The sequence below is a fragment of the Anopheles funestus genome, chromosome 3RL (genome assembly GCF_943734845.2).
Source record: "Anopheles funestus chromosome 3RL, idAnoFuneDA-416_04, whole genome shotgun sequence".
In the NCBI taxonomy this organism is placed as follows: Eukaryota; Metazoa; Arthropoda; class Insecta; order Diptera; family Culicidae; genus Anopheles; species Anopheles funestus.
In genome coordinates this window covers 38,720,125-38,729,901 of record NC_064599.1, presented here as the reverse complement: position 1 = coordinate 38,729,901, position 9,777 = coordinate 38,720,125, and the positions used below count along the sequence as shown (strand labels likewise).

At 45.2% G+C, this 9,777-nt stretch overlaps 1 protein-coding gene across 9 annotated transcripts in view; it reads left to right on the top strand.

Moving 5' to 3' along the window:
* Window positions 1-789: 789 nt before the first annotated feature.
* The window catches only part of LOC125770925 (uncharacterized), a 49,366-nt gene continuing 40,378 nt past the window's right edge, over window positions 790-9,777 (top strand). The window contains exons 1-2 of one of the 9 annotated variants that reach the window (XM_049441004.1): window positions 790-1,151; window positions 3,958-4,731. In XM_049441004.1, coding sequence (XP_049296961.1) covers window positions 4,519-4,731 — 213 coding nt within the window. In that variant the 5' untranslated portion in view covers window positions 790-1,151; window positions 3,958-4,518. The other 8 variants (XM_049441000.1, XM_049441003.1, XM_049441002.1 and 5 more) reach the window with 8 other exon arrangements.

Here is a 9,777-nt window from a genome sequence, read left to right as displayed (position 1 = left end):
AGAAGCTATTTAATGAGTATACTATAATCATTAACTTCGGTAGGACATAACTCTGTGGGTACACTCTGGTGAAGATCAGCCAACTCGACCTGGACCGTGACCTAGTGCGGGAGAACATGAACTTCTCGTTAAACGAAAGGTGATCTTGACTGAGCGTGAATTTATACAAGCGTGGTATGAGGCAATACGTGAAAAAGCAAAATAGCAAAATTAAAATATTTTTTGTTTTGTAAACTTTTTACAACATATTTGTTAACATATAAATAACTATTTTGATATGACAGTGTTGTTTAGTATGTGGTTTATTGATCTTAAGAAACAACATTTGGCTTTAAATAAAAAGAGTGAACACAAGGAACTGAGATTTTTTGTGACTTATAAAGAAATAAATCAACTTTTGTTTCAACACATGTAATACATTGGACAAATAATTTTTAAAAATATTCTTATGAAGTTCGATAGTTTGGTATTTCCATAATATCGGGTTTAAAATGTATCTACTGGAACAATTATGCTGCTAGTGCCCATCAGGTAGAGCTAGTGTACACAAAGCTTCTAAATTGATATTATGCCAAGACTACAAAAATGATACTCATGGTATCGCGTAAAATATTTTTTCTATTCAATTTGTCCCTAAATTAAAAAATACTAGTCTTTTTATTGCAATCATAATTTATAATCATAGAGATTTTACAATGTTACGATTTCTGACATTGATTTGAAAGATGCTGTACTGCTGACTAAATATGACAGCCATCTGACGAAGAAAAGTCTCTGTGTGTGAGTATCGTTACCGATTCGTTAAGAAAGAGCAAATGTGAGCGAAATGAGGTCCTGCGGCAGGAGCAAATCTAACTGCCCAGCACTAAAGCTTGTACGATACAGCGTGAAAATTGAAAATTCCCCCCAAACTGGACCACTGGCTGGCTGGTCGCTGAGAGAGCGAAGAGATCGGATGAGAAGACTCGATGCGAGCACTCACACATGCGCCCTCGCTCCAGGGAGAGGAGAGCACAGTGAAGGTTTTCCGCGGAGCAGCAGTAGTAGCAGCAATCAGCAGCAACCAGCAGTCAGCAGCCAGCAGAGTGAAATTGGAAAAGTCACCCGAGAAATCAGTTTGGCCTGTTTGGCCAGTTTGAGTGAGCGTCGAGGTCAGCAGGTAGCAGCAGTGCGCGTTTTCCTCGCATTGTGTCCTCCGTGTGAATCCTTTTTCAGTTCGTTTTTCCTTTCGCGAGCTACCCCGTGACTGCGCCCGTCCGCTGGTGAAAGTGTGAGTGTGTGTGTGTGCCGCTGTACGTGTGCCCGTAGCATCACTGTACGTGTGACGGGTAGAACGTTACCGTGGCCAGGGGCATTTGTAGGGAAAGCACGGAAACACGGGACCACGGTGTGGCGTTGAAAGCCTGTGAAGGAATCGATCTGTCCGAAACTGGTGGCCAACATCCGGAGCTGAAGTGTGTGAGGATTCCGAAAGTTTAAAAAAAACCTCAAAGCGGCAAACGTGTGTAAAAGAAATCGTCCGAATGTATCGTCTGCACTCCAAGTCTGCCTGTCGGTGTGGATCGTTCGTCCTGGGACAATTACCAGGGGACGGAAGTGAACCACGTATTCGTGCGTGTATGTGCTCGACAGTACGTGTGTATGTGTAGTTATGTGAGAAATGAATGAATGACAGAAGAGGAAGGTAAAAGCACTATTCCCAATGCAAAATGGAGGAGACCTTCCTGTGTGAAATGTGCGTGCTCTAAGGTTCGGTAGACATTTTACGACCCGCAACTAATAATCGCTGCGTGCTGGAATGCTTGGTATTGTCGCTGTTATCATCATTATGATCATTATCATAGTTATCCCTACGCTCTTTATCATCTAATACCATCATCATCATCATCATCATAATCATTACCGAAGTAGCACCATCGTTTAGTACGACCACTAGCGCAGCTAGGACACATCCAGGACACAACCAATACCAGCGGCTCGGCGACCCAACCAACACTCGCAGAAAGCTCGCTCCTGGCGTACACCTACTGTCCAACAGAAACCCACCCACTGACACACATCGGAACACATACACGATTACAGGCAACACGGTCCAAGTGACATTTGGGTGTACCGTGATCTGTTTGAGGGAGATGAAATTGTTTTTTTTCTTCTTTTTTTAGTAAAAAGGACTATTTCTTGCTTCAACTTTTTTGCTCAATTCAAATGCAATAGTTTACATCATAAGAGGATAACATCATTTGAATATCTTATATGTATGTAGCATTCCCGTGCTCTTCACTCCTGTTCAGATGCATAGTGCCGGAGGAAGTGAAAAGTGAAATAAATCACCTTGCAGATGGAAAGACCATTCGCACGGAAGAGGAACAAACGCAAATCGAGAACAATTATTGCGTGCATTCGTGCGTAGCACGCTGTACACCCACAGGACCGGATGGACGCACCACATCGAGCTACTAATTCATGGGGTGATGGTAGTAGTGGTGGTGTTGTCCGTGTCCCATTGCCCTTAATTCCAATCCAGAGCTACTGGATGGCTTTTTCTCCGATCGTGGTACGCTGATCGCGATGAGATCGGATATAAATCGATCGTCATGAGTTTTAAGCATATGTGTTTGCACTTGAAGGGCATTTTTGGCAAACATTCGTATCGAAGCAATTGGAGGTCCCATGACGGATGACCGGATACGAAGACCAACCATTGATAGGTACACCTTATCACACACAGGCGAATCGGTGTGTGCAACACGAGATTGTGAGAGAACACCTAGAGCACACGATACCAAAAACCAAAGGAGAAACGGAGGGTAAATAAAAAAAGAAAATACAGAGAGACGAGCGAAGTTTTCTATTGGTGAAAAACAAAAAAAAACACAGTGAAGAGAACGGACCACCATTGCTCGGCTGAGGCTCCAAAAAGCCTGATAAATGGAAGCAGCCGCAGAGCGAAGCGTAACTGTGTGATAAATACGAAGGAGAGTGCGTGAATCGTGTCTCTCGCAGTGTGGCCGCTTCCGATGGGTTGCCTTGTTGTGTTTGCTCCCCGTGTGTTTGCTCCGTTGTGACCTCGCAGTACGCATGAGTGATGTTATCGATTGATTGCGCACGCAAACCCTTTGCTCGTCGCGCCATCTCGCAGCAAGCCGAAGCGCTAGCAGCAGCAGCAGTAGTAGCACCAGCAGCACCAGCAACATCAGCAGTAGCAGCAGCACCATCAGCAGGCTGCGCACAGCACGGTTGATGCGGTTTCGGGAAAAGGAAGCAAACGCATCAAACACACACATACACACGTACCAACGGACGCACGCACACAACCACGTGTGGTGTTGTTGTGTGCGCGTGCTGATCGTGCTTCCGGAACGGTGCGGACCAGTGCGGTGTGCCGTGTGCAGTAAGGCCAGCTTTTTTTTGTTCCTTCGTGGTGGCCAGAACGGCGAACAGGGCCAGATCAGGTGATACCACAAAAACGTGCAGGAAGCACGTTGGTTTGGCATCGCAGCTCCAGAAGTGACTGTGCGTGCATGTAGCGTGGTAGAGCGAGTGATTGTGTGCTCGGTTTGTTGGTTGTGTGTGGTGGACCGGAGGGTAAGAGAACGGGGGTTAGGGGGGGGGGGGGGGGGGTGGTGATTAGGACGCGTGTGTGTGTGTTTGTGCTGTGTGTCTGTGGGTGTGTGTCCTGTGGGTGTGTGACAGCGAGGGCGGACCGCGATCGACCGGGATCTGGCTCAGCCACTCACGATTCCGTTCCCGAATGGCTGATCGGTCGCTAACTGTGTCACTGCGTGCAAGATGGCCACGGGTAGGCCATTTCCGCACCCGGTAGTGTCGTTGAAAATTGTGTCGCTTGCTCGTGATTGTTTGGCAGACGCTGCCGATGGGTTCCATTAGGCCATTACGTTCTGGATGATGGTGCGAAACGTATCCGATCACTAAAATTTTTCGTGTCGTGTTCCCCAGTGCCAATGGTGGAAGTGTTGTTACAGCACCAGCAGCAGCAGCAGCAGCGGCGGCAGCTCGAGTCGTTGTCAGTGTCAGTGCGGTCGTGCAGCAGGAGCAGTGCTAGTTTGGCGTTTGTCGTTCGTGGTGGCTGTCAGTGTGGGCCCGTGAGCCCGGTTTCGGTGGTGCGTGTGTGCGCGCGTGACCGTAGCGGCCACTAGAGCAGGAAAGCGGCAGCACAAGAAAAAAAAAGAAGAAGAAGAAGAAGAAGAGGAGGAGGAGGAAGAGGAAGAATCACAAGCATAAGCAGAAGAGGGAGAGTTACAAGGGCATTAGCAGAAGAAAGGTTGCACAGGAGAAGTGCCCGTTGTTTTTGTTGGAGCCGCCTGCGGCCGTGGCATCGTTGGTAGTGACGGGTGGACGTGGGGGATCGCGGGGAAGCGGGACGGCAGAGAGCGGACGTTCGGCGCACGGCGGACGATGATGGTGGGGCCATGAGCCCGAGCCCCGAGGTCGTTGCGAGCCGCAAGCGCGTCTCAAGCGGGCCTGCACCATGCTAGCGCCGCCGAACCCGAGGTCAATATGCGGCCAGGACCCGGGCTGGTCGTGATGGCGCTTGCGTTTATTTCGGGGGCTCGGCGAGGCACCGGTCTACAGAGCAGCAGTGCCAGTCAGAGTGGCAAGTTGGGCAAAGTTGGAGAAGACAATACGGGAGAAGGCGGCGCACTAACGCGGATCAATCCGTGGCTTTCGGCGTGCGATCTGGAGCAGCCCAACTCGGCACCGGATCTCCAGGTCAGTAAAAGCCGGCTTTACGGTTTAGTTTTTTCGTTTTTTTTGTTGTATTTTTGATTCAATTGTTCTCTTAGAATGGTACGGTAGTAAATTTTTATTGCAGAAAGGTTGGTGGATATTTATTCCATGTGAAATATCCACCATTTCGTACGTGAACCTTAACAACCATATTATACTGCTCAGTTTAACTGTTCTAGAGGAATTTGTTGGCCACCGCATTCATGGCCTTTCCGGCACCATACATTCCTTGACTTCCTCCCCTTAGTGAGATAGTCGTTTTTTTTTTCTGTGTGTTCTCTCGGAACTCCTGTCTGTTGATGATCGTAGCCAATAGAAAGGAAGAAGAAAAAAATAATACCAACATGAAAACCATTTCTGGAGCAATAGCATCGGGATACACGTCCCATTCATCAATTATATAATAATAAAATTCAGCCGTCCCACAACGCTCTCGCCACTGCTGTCGCGAAGGACTCGTTGGATATGGTACCGGAGCATAGAGTGTGCTTCAACAAGAGCATAAACCCAAGAGCGGAGAGTCCGTCTTGAACTTCACCTAAAGCTGGTGGAAATAATGCTCATGGGGGGAGTCCTGCCAAAAAAAATGTTCCTTATGTTCGTTTCTCACGAGATGCGTGAGATCAATTACTCTCCAGGACACGAACCTCTCGTCCATTCTCAGCTTGCCAACAGATCCGGCTGGGACTTTTCGTGGTAGGCAGATGTCGGTTTCTTTTTATATGGCCTTTGGAACGATGAAACCTAAAATTGGATTTAAGGAAGGAAAGAGAAAAAGAAACACCATTGACTGCTCGTTCGAGCGTGCTGAAACGTTTTGCTTGTTGAGGTAGTAGTAGTTATAGTAGTAATGGAAATATCCCTAGTAGTAGTGATACTATTAGTGGTATTAGTATCAAACACATCCTGTCGGTGCTTGTGTAGTGGTGATGCAAATGAACTTCAAATTTCAACCCGCTCTAGCAGCCACTTTCCCAAATCTCTCAAGTCCAAATCCTTCGCTGTTCCTCTGCTAGAAGACGGATTCATACAATTTTACAACCAATTTATGATAATATACTGCAACGGTTCAGGGCTCAATTTTTGAATACAGAATATCAAGAGTAAATCATTTACAAAGTAAATTCATATGAATGGTTTTTATTAAAAACGAATGTCTAGCTAAAATAAGTTAATGAATATTTGCTCTTCATAGAGGATGTTTCTATGTATACCATATAACAGTTTGGGAGATCATTTCAAGAGCAGATGAAAGCTCTGAGCAAATGTAACGAAATAAGAGAATATTGCACGTGGAATGCGATGCTTGTTTTTTTTTTATATTACTGAAGTTTTCGTAGAATAAAATGGCAAAACATTCGTACTTTGTTGGACTAACCAATGATATTGATGTAACAAAGCCATACATTTGCAAATCAGATTCTGTATCAAATCCCATCCGGACTGTATATTAGATTGAATATTCAGCTGCAAATAATTTTAAACCAAAGAGAGCCAGTAATTCTGGGGCCATATCTCTGAAGCTGTATTGCCACAAAGTAGAAAAAGATAGAAACGTTTGGGAATGTTGTGAAAAAGGATGTTTATTGAATGATTCAGGTTAAAAGTAATTCAATAATACGACAAATGTCGCTCAAGAAAACCAAAATGCACTACACAAATTTGTCTAGAATTTTACATCAACAAGGATAACGTAATCCGTGTGTGAGGTACATAGCTAGAGCAAACCACCGGTTTCTAATCAATATTGACCGTCTATTGATATTGTTGCGTCCGCAGCTTACATAGGCACTGGTACAGCGAATGAAGCTTTCTATAAATTTATCAACGTCAACTCCGCTATCTCGAAGCTCGACCACATCACACGTCAATGTATGTGATAGAAAAGCCGAGATAAAGCCAAGCATTTAGCGAAGGAAGCAAACAGCAGTCCAATGAACCATCGGAACACCAACGGATAAGAAAAATGTATATATGTATGCTTCAGCCACAGAAACATACTCGGTAAGAAATGGTAAGAAAAGCATAAGTAGCAATACTTCATGCTGAGATCGGCACGCCACAGCACAGCACTGGTACGAGTTCGCCCAAATTCCGCGCCCGCTCGCAAAGAATCCACCAGCAAGATTGTCATTTACTAAGCCGCACCACGTTTGCCGAGGGAAGGGATTCGGTAAAGCGGGCAGAACAAACGTGATAAAAACGCCGTAAGTAAACCGTAACAGATTGCATGAGAACGCGTGCTACACATACAGCGGGATGCTGGTGCTGCCATCCCCGTGCGGGTGGTGTTGAATCTTGCCTTGGCCGTAAGGTGGTGAAGCATTTGAAAGGGCCCAGTACCCAGGAGATGGATTGATGCCATCTTCATCAAGCACCGACCACCGCATGATCACCGTTACGTGAGATAAGCGGTACAGATATTGGTAGACTCTTCTACCCGTACGACCGGCATGATGTGCCATCGCGGAACCATATCCTGATGGTTGTTTTCTGCATTCCTTTAGCATAAATGGAAGCGGCGCGCTGCATGGTTGAAACGAGCTGATCGAACTCTGGCGGAGGGGAAGTCGCACAACAATAAAAAAATGGATTCCATCACAAGCGCTTTCCACGCAAGCAAGCGGGTTGCTATGGTAAAGTGTATCGACACGGAGAATACTGTGCAGAAAAAAAGGAAACCTACACCGTCACCTTCAACAACGGGAGGGAACTCCGCCAGCAAAAATTCCTCCCCATTTCCTCTTCAACTGATTTTTCTGGCGTTTCCCTAACTTGAAAGCCCATCATTCATCGAGCGAAGGCATTAGCATAGGATCATTTTATTGCTCAATTCATTCCCGACCCTTTCCGAGGGTGTTTAGTAATGCCACAAAAAGTGGGATGATGTTAAAAAAAAAACCGCCGACAACCTCGCTAGGTTGGGGGGGGGGGTTTGCTTTGCGTTTGATGAAATTGGGAACGTGAGAAAGTGACAGATCTGAGGAATCATAGCAAATGGAGACAAAAAAAAACCGAACGATGCAAAAGCTTTTCAAAAAAAAAATGAGCAAGCAAAAACAACAGATACAAATCGTTCTACTCCCTGTTGGTCGATTCTTGGACGAACATTCTCAAACATCCGTCCGCTATTCGGAATCGCCAGCGGAAGTATATCTGTTTGATTTGAACTTGGTCGAATGAGGTTTGATTCCTCCTTTTTTTTGGCCTTTTTGTTCCCATTCTTATTTTCATTCTTCTGCCTTCTTTCAACACCACGCAGCACGCGCTTTCGTGGCTCCCTCGCTCACGGTGCTATTACGTGGTGTTATTCAATATTCTTCCCTTTTCCCCGAAGGATGGAACGAAAATGGGGCTACCGCTTTCATATCATTAACATATAGCTACGAGGGTTCAACCATCCCTACCCACCGCCCGGTTCGTCGATTCAACCAAAGCAGTAAACCAGTGGCCTTAACATCCAGTCGCTCTCTTCCGTTCACGGGTGTTAAGAAGAGGCTTTCCACGATATACAGCTAAGGGAAATTTTCACGCTCGTCATTCTTTCCAATGTGGTAGCTGAAGAAAAACTTAGCCCTACGTTGCTTCACTCAGCTTACGCTCTTTTGTTACAGCACACGCTGAGCATAGCGTGGAGAGCCGAACTCCACACGAAAAGGCGAACGCATTCCAACGGCGGGTATTCCGGCGGGTTGGCGTATGTACATGGGATAGTTTTCCTGTAACAGAAATGATATTCGATTTTTCTCGCACACTTCGCGAGATCTCTCCAATACTTTTTCTCGCTCCTGTTTGCGGACGCTCGGTATCGCTCTGTATGTTTTTGCTTCTGAATAAAACCCAGCTTGATGCTGCCGCTCGCTGCTAGCAGGCTCACCAACACCAGCTGGGGATTGATCTCAGCTGAGGGCTTCAGAGGCGACGACGATGCTATCACCAACACCATCGCTCAACCGTGTTTGTGGTACTGCCTTGACACACTTATACCAGTGCAAACAAGGGAGGCATTCGTCTTGATCCTGCTCATTCACAACTATTCGCTTCCTTATCATGGGCTAAGTATCGAGCAAGGATTCGGATTCGATTCAATAAAGCAAACCGCGAGTTTCTGTGTGTGTTTCCCCGTTTTGTTTGAGACAAAAGTTTTTCCTTACTTTCGGCACGCTTTTCCAAACGATCCAATATCCTTTTGCCAGGACGAACCCCTTGTACTCGTAATCATTTCTCTTTTGTACATGTTTTTTTTTCTTTCTTTGTTGTTCTTTTTTGTGCTGGATAAACAATATGTCACACCAGCGTTTAGACGGACGATGGTGAAACTCCCGTTGATATCACGTTCCGCATTCGCTTCGAATACCCCGGAAGGCTTTATTAATTGCCATCGGCAGCCATCGGTATTGATTTTAATTTGCTGCCATTTTCCCCCCTGTCTCCCAATGTTGGGATCAACAGAATGGTCGGCACAAATGGCAACGGGAAGCGGTTTCCCTTTTTCTGGCGATGATCTAATCGATCAGGCAGCGAAGTTACTTAGAACAGAGTAGCGGAAACTTGGGGATGTTTTGGGTAAGGGTATCGTTTTTTAAAATTGGTTTCTGTTTTTCTTTTGACCGGTTAGAAGAAAATAATTCTGCTTATTATGTACCATTTAGGAAATCGTGATGAGCATAATGAATGAATCGTTATAATCACAAGGGTAAGGGATAAAAGAGTTGCCTATTGTGAATTGTAATGAAAAACTAGATAATAATAATACACAATTGAAAAACGTTGTTGCTTTTGTCATCTTTATAAAGTCATCGTTTTATAAAGTTTACTGTATTATAGAATCCCGAAAAGCATGAGTTACTTAAGAAACTTTGAGATATTTCTAATTGAAATGATTTTATTTATGAGAAAATATTTATTTTACATTATTGAGGATAATCTTGACAATCGGAGATCATAAATCTTTGAATTATAAACTTTGAATCTGTACAATTTAGCACCCATTTACCATGGATATTCAAACTCTTTGTTCGACCCAAG